General features: G+C 37.9%; 1 protein-coding gene across 3 annotated transcripts; it reads left to right on the forward strand.

The window, feature by feature from the left end:
• The first annotated feature begins 8,342 nt into the window (after positions 1-8,342).
• On the forward strand, positions 8,343-20,408 carry fip1l1b (FIP1 like 1b (S. cerevisiae)). Of its 3 annotated transcripts, none has more exons than XM_024290124.2 (15): positions 8,343-8,645; positions 8,982-9,039; positions 12,295-12,364; positions 12,453-12,565; positions 13,125-13,186; positions 13,289-13,399; positions 13,613-13,743; positions 14,770-14,888; positions 16,107-16,206; positions 16,306-16,462; positions 16,540-16,621; positions 17,706-17,761; positions 17,872-18,061; positions 18,335-18,481; positions 19,918-20,408. In XM_024290124.2, the coding sequence occupies exons 1-15, from the start codon at positions 8,567-8,569 to the stop codon at positions 20,060-20,062; spliced, it is 1,620 nt and encodes a 539-aa protein (XP_024145892.1). In that variant the 5' UTR covers positions 8,343-8,566; the 3' UTR covers positions 20,063-20,408. The 3 variants fall into 3 exon arrangements, with proteins under 3 accessions (XP_024145892.1, XP_024145893.1, XP_024145894.1); XM_024290125.2 differs by having other exon boundaries at positions 19,921-20,408; XM_024290126.2 differs by having other exon boundaries at positions 13,125-13,180.
• Positions 20,409-20,637: the final 229 nt, after the last annotated feature.

A 20,637-nucleotide genomic window follows, 5' to 3' on the forward strand; every position in this document is an offset into this window, starting at 1 on the left:
TAGCAAGTCAAGGTCACAGCTGTTTATTCATTCATTTACATCTACCAAATTACAAATGTTCTTATTTTTTCATTATTGCATGTGTTCTAATACAGTCATATATATATATATATATATATATATATATATATATATATATATATATATATATATATATATATATATATAAAGGCAAGAATATTTTACAATTGATTCATGCTTATTTTACTATATATATTTTTATTTTGTATTGTTGTGCACACTTTTCTGGCCTTCTTCCTACTTCATAGGAATCAAAAAAACACGCTGAGATTTTTGGGTTCCCACATGAAGCACTTTGCATTGCCCTGCAGCTGTTCTTGCCTTTCTCAGCACATGATGATAGAGTAAGGCCAAAAAAAGAAGAAGATAAAACATGAATTTGGAAGACCATCTCTGTTTTTCTATCTTTTAGGAATTATCTACAAAAGTAAAAACTGCTCTGGTAAAAGAGGACCTGGAAGGCAAATCATTTCATGTGTTTCTGACCCTTGCACTGTTTTCTTTTTCTTATTTTAATCTCAAAGATCAACTGTTTGCTCCGTGGTGCTGCTGACAAATGGAGCAACTGTCTATTCAGCCTGTCTGGCTCAGATTTCAAGGAGCCAAAGCTTTGGTTTTCAGTTGGAAGTGAGTGTGTGATCATTCCCTCTTTAGTAATTCAGTACACCAGGTATGACGCCTTCAGGTGTTGAAGTCCCACTTCAATCAAATCTTTTGATCTATTGTAAAAAAGTTCTCTGTGGTCTTTTAATTATGATCAAAACTGATGTTTTTAAGGACATAGTTTCTGCAGAGTAACAGTTCATTCGAAACTTACTTCTGAGTTGTGGGCAGGACTGTTTGCGCAGCATAAGCCCGCCCCCACTTCCCTTCATCCATCTGTTTATGTGCTCTCCCACTAGCATACGGCTCCTTGGAACCTCAACATAACATTACATTAATGGCGAGCTATATTAGAGCTGTCCAGCAGTACGTCTTTGTTACAGGAAAACAAAGACGTACGTGATCTAGTCGTCTACAAGTGATTTACTTGAATAAAGAAATACTTAGAAATCAGATTTTCTCTATAGTGCAAAAAAAATGCAACAAAAACATGTTGAAAACTCCATTTTCATTGAAGTGGGTCTTTAGGCAGTCAGACATGAGGCCAGTAGTTTCACACGTTTGTTTTAGGTGTGGCTGCAGACCCTCTGAACAACATTGGGGCTTCAGACAAAGAAAGCCTGGACTTCAAGGTGTCAAAGTACAATGCACCTGTTCACCTGCCAGCTGTCCATATGCTCCATGAAGATGCCCCCATGATGACCACTGAGCGCTTTGTGTGTGCGTGTTCATTAGCATCATTCTGTCTGCTGTCATTTGAGCAGTTTATATGTCTTTCCTATTACATTATTCATAATTGAGGTGAGCGTCTATAGCAGATCTGGGCTGACTCACTGTGACTGTGTGTGTGTCTCCAGGGTGACTCACTCGGTGCTTTTAGACAGATGAGGACAGCGTCCTGACAGAGGGCAGTATTGGTTTTATACAAGAAAAATAGCCACTTAGATTAGATTACGCAATGAGTCGCATTCCTTCTTCTCCTTGATTCTTCCCCCTTTTTTCTGCTCTCTTTCACCTTCCTCCCTTTCTCCTGCTCCTCCTTTTTTCCTCCTCAGCACACTCAATTCCTAACTCAATCACCTACAGATGGAGTTTTCTTCACACCCTCAGTCAGGGATGGGTTTTTCCACACAAGAGAATTGGCACACAGTCACACACAGTCAGGAATCAGATGGAAGCAACTCCTCATCATTTTTTCTTTGGAGGATTTTTCTCCAAGCTAAGCACATTATTTTTTTCTCAGCTCTTTCGGTTTGCTGATATGGCGTTATAAACTTGATATCAGGGCCCATTTGTCCTTCTCTGCTCTTTAATGCAGCCCCGAGCAGGAGGAATGTTTTCATTGACTGTGGGGTTGTTAAGTGTCCATCTGTGGTTCAGTTGTGGTGCTTGTCATTTCAGATCTGACCAGCTGAACATATCAGACTCAATGTGAGGAAAAAGCATGAAACCGATCTCTTGCATGTCAATCATAGGTCTTTAAAAAATATGTTTTGGTTCAGACTTTTGTTCTCAGTTCTTTTAGGACTCGCTCCTGTGAAAGTTGTGGAGAATTATTGAGTATTTCTTTATTCAAAATGTTGTGAATCAGTAGCAGAGGCAAAAATAATAGAAAAAATGACATAAAAAATGACAGAAACTACTACATAAGCTCACTATTCTTTAGCACCCACTTGTCAAATAGATCAGCGGACATCTGGCTCTAAACTGTTATCTGGATAGCTCCGTTATTGCTCCCCCCTTTTGCTGCACTGGTAATGTTATGTTGGGGTTGTGAGGGGCTGTAAGCTAGTGGGAGAGAGAATGTAAACAGAAGGATGATGGGAAATGAGTATAGGATGCTTACTGCCAACAGTTCCCCCCACAACTCTGACGCAAATTTAAAATGAACTCCTGCCGATCTGCAGAAACTATGTCCTAGAAAATACTTTTTTTTTTATTTTTTTTGGTTAAATAAACAGTATAATCATAATTTAAAGAACACTTGGGGGCACTTCTAAAATAGATCAAGATGTAACTGGTGTTGGACTTTAATGATTTATAGACAGAAAATGGAAGACATTTTTATTAATTCCATGAAATTATCATTTACAATCCCCAATGCAAAAGAAGGACCATTATCATTGAGATATTTGCAAAAATGTAAAAGCACAAATGTTCCATCTGAATGTCCTCACACCTCCAAATGAATTGATATAGACGTTTAAGAACATATGGAGCTTCTTTAGACAAATAAAATATTACAGTTACATTTACATTTATTTCACACAGGGGAATATGGCTTTTGGATCATCCATGACTTATGTCTGATGTTGTTTTGCATTTTATTTTATTATTGTGTTACAGATATCATACATCTGTGCTGGAGGAGAACACAAACTTTAAACGAAAAGACAAAAATTATTTAAAAATCTTGAAATCTGTTCACGTTTCTGCACAGCAGAGTTTGACAATCATTTTCATTCATTTGAAGTGATTTCTAAAGCACCAACTCCAAACCAAGGTTGGTTCAAGGTGACATACAAAGAATGTAAGAAAACCATAAAAACACGATTAAAGTCAAATATTTTGAAATGTTTAAAATGCAATTCTAATTTAAGGCTACAAAATGGCAATTTGTGCACACAAAATACTAAATAAATTGTTTCTTCAAATTTTCCAATCCATGTTCAGGGCTCTGTAGATTTGGGATGTTAGTGCGGAAATACCAAACTGCTTGTTTTATGTCTTCAAAGGGTAATTAAGTTGTTAAAAAACAAAAGCTGACCTCAAGGTTTTAAGAGTGTTGACAGTGAGAACACTTTTTCATAAAATGAAAAAAGCTCTCAAAAGAACACTTTTCTCGCACTGATGTTCAATGCTAAAAAAAATTAAATGAAAACCACTCATTTCAAGTTTTCAAATCTACATTAAACTCCATTATAAAGATGTCTTCACTCCATTTGCAACAATTATCTCCCGCTGTGAGGGACTGGCTTGTTTTGTCTTGCAGCAGATGGATCTTTGTGTTGTAAAACAAAAGGTGCAGAAAATGCCTCCATAAGCTGCGGCAGCATCGCACTGCAGAGATAACCCTATGTTTGATCCACAGAGATGATGTGGATTGAAATATTGCCAGCACACATATGTGTGGAAGCTAATATCGGCGTGTGTAATTACTGATAGTCCAATGATCGCCCTCTGTCTGGATAAACCTGATTAGCATCGACTAGGCTGTAAGCTGCCCTAATCCACCGTAAGGAGGGAGGGAGGGATGCACTGGGGGGTGGATCCAGCAGTAGACAGGGTGGCACACAGGGTGAAGGCGAGAACATATAAAGACAAACAGTCTACTTTAGAAGGAGAATGGCACAAAACAATGAGACAGGAGGAAGAAAATGTGAACGATTTAGAGAGCCTTAGAAAATAAAAGCATGCTTTAGAAAAAGGTCAAGTTGTGCTCGGACAAAATAGAATACATAAATAAATGGTATATATTTTTTATTGATGCAAACAGATGGAAAAAGTTCTTGTTGGAGCAGTAAAAGTCATCATTGGGTAGAACCGATGGGATTATTTGGACAAATAAATCAACATTAATTAGAGCTTAAGATCCAAGAGGCGCCCTGCGACAGACTGGCGACCTGTCCAGGGTGTACCCCGCCTTCGCCCTTCAGTAGCCGGGATAGGCTCCGGCAGCCCCGCGACCCCGAAGGGGAGGAAGCGGTCAAGAAGATGGATGGGTGGATGGATGGATGGATCTAAGAGGCAGTAATGACTGAAACCTGTTTCTGTAATAATCACCTTTGTTAATAAACCTCATGGATTTTTGATGATGTAGTTTGGATTTATCTTTATACACACACGGCATGTGACGCACGTTTAAGAACGTTCACACTAGACAACCAGGAAGAGGCTTCTTCTTCTTTTTTTTCCTACTGTTTACTAGCATTTTTCCACCTTGTCTTGCTCCAGACTTTTTCTGTCACTGCTTTATTCCAATAAATGAAAAACTTACTGTCATAGAAATCCAGTTACAAATCCATGATCAATTTTCAGACAGTTGGCACTTCCTTAAATTAAAGGGACGTCATCCATCAAAGTCCCTGATTGGTCAACCTGATTTAACTTGCCATTTGCGTTTAGCAGTCACACGTACTGTACATAGAGTCCAAAAACTTGTATAGTTATGTATGAACGCAAAAGTTTTGAAGGTGGAAGGCCAAAACCCAGTTTGTTTAGACTTTTTATTTTAAGTTGTTGCTTGAACACACTCGGCTGATGTGAATGAAGCTTTAGAGAAATAGTTTCATACTGGTTGTAATTATCGGATCAAAAAACGTGCTGGATGTTGAATTTAAAAAGCAAAGTTCAAAACTTGTATTAGAATGGAAAGTGATCATCTTCAGGGGCTCTTTGATGTCAGTTTTTTCTCCTGGTTGTTTTGCATACATAACTATATCCTATGAGCTGTTGCTTTGTGACTCACTGATTTGCATCAACGTTGCAGCTGAAGACATTTTCCTTCAGGCCTTACTTGAGTGTTAAATGAAAAAACACTTGTAGTAGAAAACTATCCTTTGAAGACACAAATAAGGGAATTTTCCAACTTGTCATCCCTTAACAAAAAGTGGTACAGTTGAAGTTTATTTCATTAGGCTTACTTGACTGTAAGGATAAAAAGTCTACTATAGATTGTGTATTGAAACTGAATACTTCTTCAAATTAAATTGGAAAGTTTTACCCTTATAATATAAAATATACATAGTATATAAAAAAGTAAAATTCAAAATACTACCTCAATTTTTGTATAGACTAATTGTTTTATGGCTTTATTAGCTTACCATCTTAAAATCTGAGGTTTTAAAATGAGCTCAAACATCAATTCAAAAGTTTACAGCCTCATTTACAAGCAAGTAAAACAGAAACTCAATAACCATTAAAAATTCATGTGAATTCCCCTCGTGCACACCTGAGCTCTCATAAACACACCTCACCCTCATGTCCCGGCCTACACCATCTAGTGGCCAGGTGACGTAACTACAACCATCTGACCAACAATCACACATAATAGCAAAACTGGATACAACAACACTGTAAAGTTAAATATTTCAGATTGCAACGAAGGTAAAAAAAATGACTTTATGGAGTGTTAAAAGAATGAAAATATGTGCTAAAATATTTGAGGTTTTTGCTAAATTCTAAACTAATAGCAAAACAAAGTAAAAACACACAAAAGGTTAAATAAGAATAATTCATGCTGAATTATTTATTGCCACTGTTAAAACTGGCAATGAAAAATGTAAAGACTCAAAGAAATTGGTTAAAAAAAAGAATGTACATTTTTTAGCATGGTCCAATGGAATTACTGCAGCTTCAAGTAAACCAAAATAATTTATTTTAGCGTCCAACTAAAATAATCTAATATCTGCTAAATGTTTTTATTGTCTCTTTAACAGAAGGTTACCTGATCCCAATTTTACCAGATACAGAAAAGATTTCCACCACATTTTATTGTGAAGACATTTAACACAAATTGCAATGAATTATTGAAAAAAAAAATAAATAAATGATGCTCTACATCCACTTGCATGTTCTTAAAGTCCCACTCTGATCATCTTTTGATCTTTTTTTATGTTACTAGTGGAATTTTAATTATGATTATTATGTTTTTAGCCGAAAAAAAAAATCCTTTTTTAGGTCATGGTTTCTTAAAAATTCCCCTAGGTCGTTTCCCCCTCTTCATCGCTGAGAGATGGGAGTTTGTGGCCAATCCAGTCACAACTGAGCTCTTTTTCAAACTGTATTTTTTGTCTTTCCCCCTCAAAATGATTATAATAAATAAATACCCAGAAAAGCAGTTTTTAGCTTATTTTTCTTAAGATGTGTCTTCCATCATCATAAAAATGCAACAACATGATAAAAACACCAAAAATGTTTATCCTGAGCGGGTCTTCAAGTCCTGCCGTTGTCTCTGGACATTTTTTTGTGGAGAATCTTCTTCAGGGGCTTTCTACCAGAAAAGCAGTTTTGATGCGTGTAAATGCTTGTGGTGAAGCTGCCACACATCCTGAGGAGGTCACATCAATACACTCCCTCCTACACTCCCGTCAACCAGGAAGCTCCTGCCAAACGACTGCGGGGCTCGCTGGAACATACGCAAATGCTCGCACACTGAATTAATACACACAAAATACTTCAAAAACACAACTCCGACTACAGAAAGTCACATGACAGCCATGAACCAAATCCACTGTTGATATAACACAGCACATCAGCTTAAAAAATAAAAAATGGCTAAAAGATGTGATTTTTAAAAGATAAGAATGGAAAAAAGAGCAGAGATGAAGGAAGAACAAAAGCAAAAATAGAAACCAGTGTGAGAAACTAGAGAGCAGAAAGGTTTGAGTGAGTAAAATAAATGCAATTTCTATTATCAGTTTAACAGAGAGACCATTAGGATCCCTTTCTAACGCCCTCTTGAGTGTACGTGCATGTGTGTGTGCTTAACTGTGTTTAGAGAGCCACACGTAACTCACGTATGATTTGATACACCAGATGCTTGTGATATTTAGCTCTGGCTCACGTAGATGAGGAAAATCAATACAGCTACAACTATGATGTTACCACCTTTCTCCCCCCAACCCTGAAAAAGTGAGGACCACAGAATGCCTCCTTGTGATTTTTTTTATCGCAGGCCGATCGGTACATGTGTGCATGACTCTCTGTGTGAGCGCTGCATTGAGTAAGTGGTGGCAGAAAGAGGGGAAGGGAGAGTGAAAGAATCCAGGCATTTATGCTCATTTGCTGAAAACCTAAAGAAGCCAACTGGCCATAAATGCATTAACAGTCCTCTTTACATTAGCAAACATAGTGGGAATCTTGAAAGTACACAGATGCTTCTTGATGCCATAAAGTGGTTGAAGTAGCAAGGAAGTGGGAACAATAATAAATATATTATAACTATTTATAAATTATAAATAAAATAAGAACTTTTTTAAGAAATGTGTATTTCCAGAAAACAAAACTTTGCCAAAGTGATTTTTTTCATTTTAATTGAATGAAAAATAATGTGAGTTTTTTTGCTCTTGATACTAAGAGTCACTTGGATCCCCAAAACTCAACAAGATCATGAGTGGAAGTTGCTCTCATAAAACTCAATTTTAAACCTCTTTTTGTTGTTATTATTTATGTTAGAATATGATAAATTAATCTTTTTATCCTTGTCCCCTCCACTTTCTGAAAAGTCATTCTTTAAATATAGTAACACAGCCATGATACAAGAAAGTCATGTAAATGCTGTTACACGTAGTCGGCATAATCCATTTTTGAAATCCTTTTCGGGGTGGCGGGAGTTGCTAGAGCCTATCCAAGCCTGGATAGGTCAGCAGTCAGTCACAAAGAAAATAATAGGTAAAACTCAATAAACAAGCAGATGCACCCAGTACAAAAAATGTGAGTCACAATTATGTCCTATGAATTACCCAAAGAGCCGCCATAAGTCTATGAATGTGTACAATCATGGGACTAAAAGTGTTTTTGTCTCTTATCTAGTTCTATGTAAGTTAGTACTATTAAATGTTTAAAAAGTACAAGTGATAGTTTCTGTAAACTTCAAGTTCTGAAAAGTGTGGGGGCTAAAAATCAGGCCAGACGGTGATAATATGATATTTAGGCTTCACTTCAAAACACCTCCTTTCTCCACATAAACATAACACAGGACGCTTATTCCTCCCCTCCGGCTGGGGGCGCTCTGCTTCCAGTCTCCCCCGTTACTGCAGGACACTCTCCAGAGTCACTTCCGGGTTCACGATCCGCAGTCGTCTAAATGGATCCAAAAGAACTCAATTCATGCGTATATTAAAAAAGTAGCTGCCTAAAAAAGTGGTAAATTGTAATAGTCCTTTGTGGTACGTTTTATTGGTAGTTGTTGATACGTTTAGCTTTTTGGTGTTCGGCGAACATGTCTGCGGAGGAGGCGGACAAAACGACCACCACCGATGCTAGCGCCGGGGACGAAGAGGAGGAATGGCTGTATGGAGGTAAAACAAAGTGCAAGGATATGCAAGTGTCGCTTAAACTGATTGACATAAATGACAACAATAAAATAATTAGTTGGTTTATTGTCGAATTAAACCGAAATACAAAGCCGCCAGCTTCACAGAAAAGTGCGCTGTGCTAGTAGCTGGGTAGCTAGCTTAGCAATCTCCGCTTTGGCCTGAAGCAGAAAGATGATAAAAAAAATACATTAAAATAAATCTGTTTGAATGTATTTTCCACATAAGTTTGACATTCTTTATATTTCTGCTAACTATTTTTATGGCTGACCAATCATATACAGCCCTACATGTTCACGTGTTGATAAATGTTTTTTTCAGATGAGTCCGAGACCAAAGAGGAGGATGAAGAAGCAGCAAAAATAAACACAGATGTCAGGTAAAACTCAATAACCACTGAATATTTACGACTAGAAACTAATATATTACTTAATATTAATATAAACCAGACATTTTTGATAATTTGGGGAATTTTTCCCAACAAAAATAGTGTTTACATTTAGTCCTTAAGCAGAAGCTTTTATATGAAACCATTTTCAGGGTGTTTACAGTTGAAGGCAATGTGAGATTCAGTGTTTTACCCAGTTTTAAAACAAATTTTAACACTGGACTATAAACCCCTTTGCAATTTGGGAGCCAAGTTTAGTCCCACTTTTTTGAACTTGACACAGCTTGTGTTGTTTTTTTTATTATCCTTAGAAGGCACTCTTTAAACTTCAATAATATAGACTGTAATGAAAGAACATTCTAAATATTTTAAGGGCCTATGCTGTGCAAAATCAACCTTTTGAACTTCTAAGTGTATTGTAATGTTCATCCCTCACTATAAACAACCTCAAAGCAATATTTTGATCCATTGACACATTTGTGAGTATTCCTCTAAAAACCTGCGCTCTGAGCACCAATCCCTTCCCAACCCACAAAAACGAGCAGTTTTCACTAATTTAGAAGTGATCAGCAAAACACTTGCATTTTTAGTGCACAATACCGTAAATCTTCCAATGGACTCTATGCACGGAGACGGAGGTGTGTAACGGATTTCCAGTTTCGAATAAGACTGCTTACTCTCTTCCAACTGTGGCTAACTATATGCGTGGACTTGGCAAATCTCTGTGTACTTTGTATTATTTCTCATGATAGTTTATGATTGTTAATACACAATGGCATACAAAAAGGTAAAGTTCGTCTTTCTGAAACAGACACCCCATGCTCACAAAACACTATTATGTACTGTATGATCTTGGGATGAAACGTAGCTCTGTTAGAACATTTAAAACCTGTTTTCATAAAAGAACCTTTTATGTGTAAACGAACTTTGAAATGACTTTCGGATTACTGGTCGTACTCTCAGCTGATGATGAGCTGCCTCTGCCTTCTTCATTGAGTGATAACAGCGTGCGCTAACGATAACCTCGCCTCTGTTGAGACTCTGTCTCGGATTGCTTCTACCTGACACTGAAAATTATATTTATACAAGCTTAGAAACCCTCGGCTGTGGAGTAACTGAAACACAACTAACAGTTCAAAGATAAAGACAGCGATAATCAGACATGTCTTTCATGCGAGCTAGCATTAGCCTAAATGAAAAATGACAACGGTATTCACAAGTAATTTATAAATACTGTAGTCAGTTCTGAAGTTTTTTTTTTCTTGGCTGCACGGACCCTGAGGAAAGGTTAAGGTTAGGATTACGATTCTAGTTCGGGTTTATGCTCCAATAGTTCCTGATCACAGCCGTAGCTGCTGCAGCGCTTCGCCCTCTATTTGCATGACAGCTAACTGAACTTCATTAAATACTGCGATGTTTAGCTTTGGATTCACATAAAATACATGAAACAATGCAGCGATCTGCATCTTGCCTGCACCTATAACGTGTCGCCAACATGAATGTCCATCAGTTTTAGAGCTTGTTGCACGTAAAAATGCGCTTAAAACATTAGCAAGTTACCTTCGAAGTTTGCTATGTAGGTCGACGAATACAATTTAAATCCTTTTTGCATTTTTATTTTATAGTATTTTACTAGAAAAACAAACAATGCGGCTAACATCATTTATAGTGACTCTTGTTAGCTCCAAAAGACATCTTTTAAAGTCCAAATACTCTGCTATTTCCACATAAACAATAGCCTACTGCTCCGACCGGAAACAACTGAGCAGTCGTGCTGAATGCGGAAGTAGGTCGTGCATATAGCCCAAAGTGTCCGGTCTGCAATATCCACTGCGTTTAACAGGTGTTCGTTACTTTGGATGCTGGTCTTTAATAGAGGCTATGAATATTATGCAAACAGGCTTGGTGTATGATGCATGTCAAAGTCAAGGCCCGGGGGCCGGTTCTGGCCCTTTGGGTAACAATATCCCGCTCTCCGGATTATTTTACTTGATAGTTATTAATGGCCCGCTGTTATCTTGCGCTCATTTGTAACTTGTATAATTTTGAGAAATATACTTTTATGGGTAGTAAAATGTTGTAAAGTGTACTTATTATGGAATAACATTCCTGCCTGTTTTTATTCATACTTATGTTAAAATGTTACATTTTTAAAGTTATAAAAATTTCATTTTATAGTGTTAAATGTTTATCTTGTTCGGCCCATAACCTAAGGTTTATTTTGGATTTTGGCCCCCTGGGTGATTGAGTTTGACACCCCTGGTATATGAGAAAAAACCCATTGACTGTATAAGAGAGAACTGGACATAGTGAGTGTGACGTCACCTATAGAAAATGCCGAAGTCAATTCACTCACCATTTTTCCGTGATATGGACTTTGCCATGTTGGAAGTGGGCTCAGAAGAATCTGTCAGTCAAAATTTTTGAATGTTCGAGGTGGGGTCAGTGGGCATCACATGCTTTTATTTAAGCATCTGATTGCCCAGTTTATAATTTGAAAGCTCTCACTACACAAAACAATATTGTGAGAAAAAAACTTGTATTAGCAAGAAAATATTTTTTAAAAAGTACCAGAGCAAAAATGGTTATTTTAGCTAATTTAACGACTGAGTACTTCCTGTTTGGAACGCGAAGAGGAGGGGTTACTTAGTCCAGTTCAAATGAACAGTCTATGGAATCATCTGTGGCGATAAAAGATTTTCAGAATAAAAGATCGTTCAGACGTAGTCATTTTGCTCCCCTGACTGAACTTTACAGCTCAAGTGATCAAAGGTGTGGCTGAGAGAATCCGGTTATTTTTCAACATAAAACATTTTTCAAAAACAAAAAGATTGTTGAGACTCCAAAAAGACATGTATAGTTAATTATTTCTTCACCTGGTGGTTGGGGACCCCTCATTTAAAAAAAAAAAAAAAAAATTTAGATTTTCTTTTTTTATGTTTGCAAAATTAGGGCGTATGAATTTGATTGGTTTAAGTAATGTCAGGAAGGTGAACCCTTATATTTAAATTATCTTTTAAATATAAAATAAATGTAATCAAAACTCGAGTCTTTTTAGCTCTGAAAACATTCATCTGTTATCTAATTGTGCATGAACAGAGCTGACTTTAAACTGTTAAATTAGTATTAAATCTCCTAAAATAAATTATTGTTGTGGAAAAGGGAAAGAACAGATGAAACCAAGACCTTTGTTTTTGTTAGAAAAAGTTTTATAGTATGTCTAACAGTTAATTAATAAATCTGCAGTGCGTCTGAAGATGCTCCTGCAGAAGAAGCTGCTCCTGAACATGCGACAGGAAATGGAGTTGCCTCAGAGGTAGTCCTCATTTTTTTATTTCTTTACATGGCTTTTTTTGTGCCTCTTTAAAATCGTTTTCTTGTTTTTCCAATTCCTGACACTTCAGACCCCGGGTGAAGCTGCTGGTGAGGATGTAGTCAGTGACAGCGACAGTGATGACGATGACGACGATGTCCGTGTTACCATCGGTGACATTAAGACTGGAGCACCCCAATACACGTAAGTTTGAGTCCTGTTGAAATATTTACAGCTGTTTGCAGTAAATGTTTTGTGAGAAGCTGTTTGCTTGTTGTTCTTAAAGACTACATTTAAAAATAAGGAATTTATTAATTAATTACAAGAAGAAATTCTACTTCTGATAAAGGGTTTTCTTGATTTTGTTTTTTCTTATCTTGCTAAATTTTAACCTTTTTTGGCATCAAATGGAATTTTTGTGGAAAACCCACCAGTGTCAGAATGTTACTTTTGGTTCTGGATTTTTATAAAAACATGGGCAGAATGAAGATCGTTAAAAAGCAGTTTTTAGTTTCTTTTTTTCATCTGTCAGGTTTCTTGTTTCCTGTCAGGTCCGGATGTTTTTTGTTTTTTTGTTTTTTTTCTTTTCAGGTTCTAAAAATCAAATGATCTTGTGTTGCATACCGAGCAATCATCAGTTGAATTTTAGTGATGGATTTGTGATGGTTAAGTTTACAGAACCTGAATTCATTAGACACCATGTATTAAAATACTGGGCTGCAGTTTTTTATCCTGATTATTAAATTATCTCTTTTTGTTGCAGGACTTACGGCGCTCCACCTGTTAATCTCAACATCAAGTCCGGCTCCAGACCTTATGGTCAGGGTGTGTCTCTGCTGCAATTATAATTTTCATTTAGGTTTAATAAAATTGCTCTTGTGTCTTATTTTGTAAGCACCCAGTAAGATTTATTTTGTTTGTTATCAGTGTCTGCCAAGCTGAAAGGGGTGGATTTGGATGCGCCAGGAAACATCAATGGCGTCCCAGTACTGGAGGTGGACATGGAGTCCTTTGAAGAAAAGCCCTGGAGGAAGCCAGGTTTGTAAATGCAAAAGATGAACAAATGTGGTCTAAAAAGACGACTATAAAACATGTTCAACTTAATGATCAGTTTTTACATAATTTTAAATGAAAACTCATTAATAGTCTATCAGCTATGCCATTTAATTTTGTTAAATGTCTCCATAAATAACAGTCTTAAAAAGGTCAAAATATCATGTTTAACCACTGAAAGCGTCTTTCTGTCCGTAGGAGCGGATCTGTCTGACTATTTCAACTACGGCTTCAACGAGGACAGCTGGAAGGCATACTGTGAGAAACAGAAGAGGCTGCGAATGGGTTTGGACGTCTCAACGGTCGGATCCGTGACGAGCAAGATCACCGTGAGACTCCTTTTCTTTAGCCCACAGGCGCCAAACTTTGAGCCCCGAGGGCCGACGTCATGCATGTAACCATGAGCAGGTTGGGCTGATTTTTCCTAAAAAACAGCTGGAGGCTTAGGGCCTGGAGTCTGATGCCATCGCTTTAGCTCAAAAGTAATCCAGACTTTTATATTTATGAACCGGTTCATCCTGCTGAAAGTTTAAAAAATATATATATTTAAAGTCCTGAGTTTCTTTCATATTTGTCTAAACTGAAGACCATAAAGTATCCGTCTATAGTGTGCAGTTAGCGTTTCAACCTTTCTTACTGCAGCTCAGATGTTGATTTAAGGCTTTGTGGTGTTTCTTTAGAAAAACATAAGCATCCATCCTTTCCTTGATAGTAGAAGTCTCTTCCTGTAGACCTGTCAAGGTTTTCCTCCCACAACCTGTTAAACTAAAGCCAACGGCTTCTTGCAACACAAGACTATAAAGCATCTTGTCTAACAATGTCAGAGCCTGAACAAGATTTATCACAATGTGTGTGTAAACTTAAAAAAGCGATAAATCTAACTGAAAGCTGCAGGATGCCCGGCTTGTCTGACATCCGTTACAGAATCTATGATTGTTTGTTCTCAGTGGGAAATTTGTTTGACCTTTTAGTGCATTAAGCAATGACATAAAAGGTGAATTATAATTTGTTAATGTTTGGAGAATAAGACAAAACCTGAAATGGGAACGGCTTTTATGAAAGAGAACTACTGTGGGTTTGCTTTGTTTTTTGGGGGCTAAAACTAGTCAAAGACAGCCAAAAGACGCATTTTTAAACATTTTTAAGAATCAACAGGGACAGTTAAATCTTCCTGTTTTCATTTTCCTTTTGTTCCTTTTTACTCTTCTTCATCTTCATGTATTAAAGACTCAGGTTTTTCTGTCAATTTTATAAATATTTAACCCGTGTTAAATACTTTGATCTATATTGGCTGAAAACACAAAACTTTTTTATATGTCAGAGTGGCTTAGTGTTCTGGTTGTGTTTGTGTCCAGGTTCAGCAGGGCCGGACCGGCAACGAGAAGGACATCTCCAGCTTACCCGTTCACACGTCCAAGACAGACTTCCCATCTCCAATCAGCCTGTACAAGTCTGCCATCAGTCAGGTCACCAGGTAACACCTTTTTTTAAATCTCTTTTTATTAGAATATAGGAAAAGGGGTTGTGTCAGGAAAAACTCTGCCAAACTGCCCGTTTGAATCTGTGAAAAGCTGATGCGCTATGGCGAACTCTGAAGGGATGAGTCGAAAGATGAACAAAAACTGGAATTTAGGAAATATTCTGTGACTTTAAAACAAGCTGGAGGTTGTTTATTCCCATTTGAAAGTAGTTTTAGGGAGTTAAATGACAAAACATTGCTTTCTCTTTAAAATATCTCAAAGTTAAGGACTAAAGCTGCATTTACATTTAACTCATGCAGCATCGAGTTATAATAAAAAACAAAAAAAAACATAATCTAAGGTCCTGCAGAATTATTATTACAATTTGGAACTCTGCTTTGGACTCGTGACATTTGCAGTGACTCAAAGGGTAGGAACAAAATCCAGTATGACTGCTCAATTTGGGGATTTTTGTTCAAAACTTTCATCCATTTTCTTAACCCACTGGGGTCGTGGGGTTGCCAGAGACTGTCCCGGTGAAGGTGAGATACACCCTGAGCGCCCCAGTGAACCCAGACACAGTGACATCTTTGTCGGCGGCTCTTTAGAGCTCTCCAAAACATGTGAACTCAAGCTCTCGCTCAACATTATCCATGTCTTCCATAATGTAGCAACAAATAAGTCAAAGGAGAGGTGGCAACCGTGCGTATCACGTCTGGGGTGAATGCAGCATAAAATTGAACATAAAACAAATACTATCCAGTTTAACTCTACTGATTAATTATGAAAAATAGGACATTATTTAGACAAGCTTAACTCTTTGTTTTTAGGCAAATCAAATCAAAACCATTTTTATACAGAGTCACATTTAAGGTGGGAAAACAAGCTTTTCAAATGAAAAATAACACAATATTGCTACAATATTCGGTATGTTATTTTGTTTACAGATGTTTTCACTAAAATAGATCAGGATTTAAGCTTTAGCTTTTGCCATTCTCCCTTTTGAACATTTTTATCGTTATATCAAATAGACATTCTTGACTGTCTATAGTTAGCAGTGAGTGTGTACATCCGTCTATTTAAATTTTTTTTGTAATATGTTTGAAATAATTAAACCAAAACTAAGCATAATTCCAGCAGAAAAGCAGCATTGTGCCGTCATGTTACACTTTCAGTTAGTAATGTTGCATATCTTGTCATATATGTTGTTTTTAAATATTTTTGATGTTTAGGAAATCGTGCGGCACCATAGATGTGATCGGTGGGGGGACTGCCACCATCAGCAGGGTTGAAGGACGGCGCAGACACAATCTAGAAGGAAACAATATCCAGGTGCAGAAAATGACACAAACACAGAAACCGCTCCATGTTTCTCCTGTAGGAGTTTCACCTGCTCACTCTGGACCTGCTGTTCTGTCTGCTGCTCCTCAGGTGATCTCTGAACACTCGACATCAGACGCTGAGCCTGCTCCTGCCAAGATTCCCACCTTCTTCCCTCCTGGACCAATTCCTCCAAACATACCTCCACCTCCTTTTCTGCCTCCTCCCCCAAACGTCAGCACTGCACCTCCACTCATACCCCCACCCAGTGAGTTTTCTTCTTCTCTTTTATCTTTACGTCGTTGTTTTGCGTTGATGGATCCTCTTTGTTTTTCACGTCTTAAGGATTGCCCATTACTGTCCCTCCTCCTGGGTTTCCTCCTCCGACCGGTGGCCCTCCTCCTTCTATCATCCCCACTATGGACGGGTAACAAGTGGACACTCACCTGAAGTTGTGAAAGTTGTGAAACCACCTTTAAGATAGAAGTAGTGTCATTTCAACTTTAAGATCAATATGTTCTCATGAAAAACATGGAGTCTGAAGGAATGAAAAGCAAAATATCTGTCCTCCTTTTAACTCAAATTTTGAGTTTTTATTTAAAGAAAAAAAAAGTAAAAGAGCATTAAATGCATTGGATTTTTTTTAATGGTTAGAAAAACTTGCTAATCTTTGCAGGAGATGAATTAAAACAAACCGCTTATTTTAGAGGACTAGAAAGTCTCAACTATATATTTTTTCTATTGGAAAATCGTTCCCAGTGATCTTTTAATTATGATTGTGCAGCTTTTAGCCTATGAGAAAAATACTACAAGAACATGTTAAATACACATTAAATGTTTTTTATTAGAGTGGGTCTTTAACCCTAGAACACTTTCGTTATGAGAAGTGACACCATCACTTTTGATGGGTAATTCTTACACGACAAACTATTAAAGTATTTGTCATGAAAAATAGATCAAAATATGATAAATTAGATTAGTTTTCTTTTATTTTCAATTGTGTTTTATGTAACAATAAAAAATAAAAACTCAGGAAGACCTTTGAAATGCTCAAAAATTACTGAAAAATTAGGAATTTATGAATAAAAAAATTCCTTAAAAAATAATGATACTGGAAACTTGGACTCTGGTCCAACCATTCCTGGGACATGCGAGACTTTACTCAGACACCATGACATTCAGAAAGATGCAACATATTGGCTATCATGTAAATACTTTTGCTTGGGTAAAAATCACCTGGAGATAGTGCTCTAGGGTTGAGGAGCCAATCCTTTCAAAATAAAATGATGCAAACACAAGAAACTCATAGAACGTTTTTTTTCTTTCTCTTTTGCAACAGAACATTGAAAACATCTTAAAATTTCTCAGTATATATTTAGTTTCCTCTGATCTTACAGCTATGGATTTTTTTTTCAAAAATGTACCTATTGGGGTAAATGTCTGAGATTTATTAGAAACATGGAGGTTCAGAAGGATCTCTCTGAAGTGATTTCTTCCTCTTGTTTCTTCAGAGGCCATCCTGGAGGTTATGACGGCCGCTCTGTTCCTCCATATCCATTCCCTCAGGGTAAAACTTTGACCAACCTCCCCTGCTGGACTTCAGTATTTAAATAAAGAAGATTTGAGAAATGTTCCAGATCATTTTTGAACGTCATTTCCTCCCTTCTATCCTTCCAGGTGCTTATCCTCCACCTATGGGTGGCGGTGTACCTCAGCCGTGGCCTGTGATGATGGACAACACCAAGTCCTGGGACTATTATCCCCGTCGGGAGGACAAGCGGGAGAAGGAAAGAGACCGACCCCGAGAGAGGGCACACGAGCGGGAGCGAGAGCGGGAGCACAGCCCTTCAGCTGTGGGCTACACCAGGTCAGAGGAACACTCTCCAGCTCCTCCTCCATCAGGCTGAATCTCATTTGAGCCGCTCTCAGTATTTATAGCAATGTGACAGCGTGATACATGAGACGGGCGTCTGTCCCGATCCTCTTCAGGAAACGCAAAGTCATGGAAGAGGAGACCATCTTCCTGAAAGTGCTAAATTTACCTGCAGCATCCTCTTGGGTTCCTTTTAAATAGGCTGTTTGCTTTTCACTGCCAGGGTGAAACGGGGATGATGACTTTTGCTTTTGTCTGTTGCCGTAGCGACGAGGAGCGCTATCGCTACCGCGAATACCAGGAGCGCGTTTACGCAGAGCGCCACCGTGACCGGGCGAGCCGAGAGAAGGAGGACAGACACCGAGAGAGGCGGCACAGAGAGAAGGACGAGGGCCGCCACAAATCTTCCCGCAGGTAAACCGTCTCCTCAAGACATCCTGATCCTGCAGACTTGAACCCAGGCGTCTCCACTGCTTTAACCCAGTGGTCTCCAAATGGTACCGGTCTGTGGGACAGTTAAGAAAAACAACACAACTCACAGTTTTTTGTGTTATTTATAAGCTGATTCTGAAGGAAGTTTTATTTTGGGAAACTACTAGATTATCTCCACCACACTCGACTCACTCATAGGGTGGCTACAGATCCTTGAAAAGTCTTAAATTTGATTGAACTAAACCTGAAAAAGCATTAAACAGTCTTAAACTCTGGTGAGTTTATCTAAATGATGAGACTTTCCGTCATTAAAAAAAACAGGATGTGCCGTCATAAGATTGTGAACTAATAAGTTTTGAGCTAATTAGCTCACAGTTGTCAGTGTGGGAAAATGGGAAAAGTTGTGGAGGATTGGCTTTAAAATAGGGATGATTCATGTACGAATCATTAGCCACGGTTCAGTACACACATTTACCTTGGATCACTCCCTCGAGTGAGCATCTTTTAAATCATCTGCCCATTCACATTAAATTTGCACGTCAAATTCACACTCACCGTCTTTGTTTTAACAGAGAGATCAGGTTTATTTATTTTGAAGATATAAAGATGAGGACAGCCAGGTTCCCCGCATTGTGGAGAACTTTTACTGCAACAGTGAAGTCTAACATCCACTGCTTTTCTTACTTTTTGGGTTTTTTTATATATATTTTCAAAATGTTTCATAGTCCACTTTTGTTTGTATGAGGCATCCTGAGTATTTTTTTATGATTAGGAATATCTTAAGTTCAAGGATGTCATTAAAGTTTCATTTTTATAAATAGGCCTCTATGAGCAAATATTTTGATGTAACAATACATTTGTGTCTGTTTTTATGTTTTGAAGTACTTTATATTAAATATGTGCTTTGATTTTTTTTTTAATTGTAGGCTTTTATTTAATTTTGTGATCCTTTGCACCCCTACTAATAAGTGTTGATCAGAATTGCTTTAGCAACATGTTTATGTGAATTACCCAGACTGGATGGTGGTTTGTTTGTGGCAGGAACATTTAGAGGAGAAAAAATGGCGTTCTGACTGTTTTCTTAGAATCTTGTGTGAGAGAGAACGCTGGAAATGCAGCAGAAAAAGGGCAATGTCTTCATCCTGTTTAGTCATTTAAAGGTGTTTTTTTTTTTTTTTTTTACAAAATAATTTGTTAGAAAGGAAATAGTTTCTACCTGACAGAAGACGGATGAATCTGTGAAGTGTAATCCTCAGTTGTTTTCATTCTGTCCATCATGCCACCTCCTTTGTTTTCCCATGTTTCCGTCCTCGTTACTCCACTCTCACCTTCTCCCTCTTCCCACGCCGTCCTCTTGCTGTCACGCTGCTCTCACTTCCTCTGCCATCTTCACACCTTGGTTGTTCTCCTTCCATCAGCAGCAGCAGCCGTAGGAGGCATGACAGCGAAGAGGGCGACAGCCACCGGAGGCACAAGCACAAAAAGAGCAAGAGGAGCAAGGAGGGGAAGGAGGCCAGCGAGGAAATCGGCGCCGACCAGGAGAACCAGGAGGCCATGGAGTAGAGATGAACGCCCCCTCCATCTTTAAATGTCCATTTTGTCCTCACACTTCAGAGGAGGAGAACATGAACGAAGTTCCATCTCTTTTCCTGTTCACCCCCATTCTCCTCCACCCTGCTGTCCTCCACCCTCACTGCAGAGTGGACGAGGAGAGACGAAGGAGCGAGGAGCTCCTCGTCGACTTGATCCAGCAATGTAACCCTTTGCTTAGAAGCCAGAATAACGTCATCTCGATTTCCAGCGTTCGCTCAGAACCATCATTTTCTGTTGGTTTGTAGTTCTTGTCTCTGATGAAGACCTTTAGAAGAGAAACCTGTTGAGTTTGATTAAAACACACTTTTGATAAAAGTTCTTTGTTATTGATTTATTTCATGTTTTTGCTTTTAGACATTTTTACAGCCACAGATGATGAAAATGTAAAGAATATTAGATAATAATGGAGCTACATCTCAAGCTAATGAGTCACATATTTTTAGTACTTTTTGGACTTGAAATGTATCATTCAAAACTTAAATATATATAGAAGTTAATGTGTTTTTTGTAACAAAAAAAATCTGTTGATCTGCTTATATTATTAG

The sequence above is a fragment of the Oryzias melastigma genome, linkage group LG1 (assembly GCF_002922805.2).
Source record: "Oryzias melastigma strain HK-1 linkage group LG1, ASM292280v2, whole genome shotgun sequence".
NCBI lineage: Eukaryota > Metazoa > Chordata > Actinopteri > Beloniformes > Adrianichthyidae > Oryzias > Oryzias melastigma.

Bases quoted from the DNA above. Each gene is read 5' to 3' on its own strand.
- fip1l1b (XM_024290124.2), top strand. From the start codon at position 8,567: ATGTCTGCGGAGGAGGCGGACAAAACGACCACCACCGATGCTAGCGCC. The intron at 9,040-12,294 runs GTAAAACTCAAT...ATAAATCTGCAG, and splicing joins AAAATAAACACAGATGTCAG to TGCGTCTGAAGATGCTCCTG. The intron at 13,400-13,612 runs GTTTGTAAATGC...TTCTGTCCGTAG, and splicing joins AAAGCCCTGGAGGAAGCCAG to GAGCGGATCTGTCTGACTAT.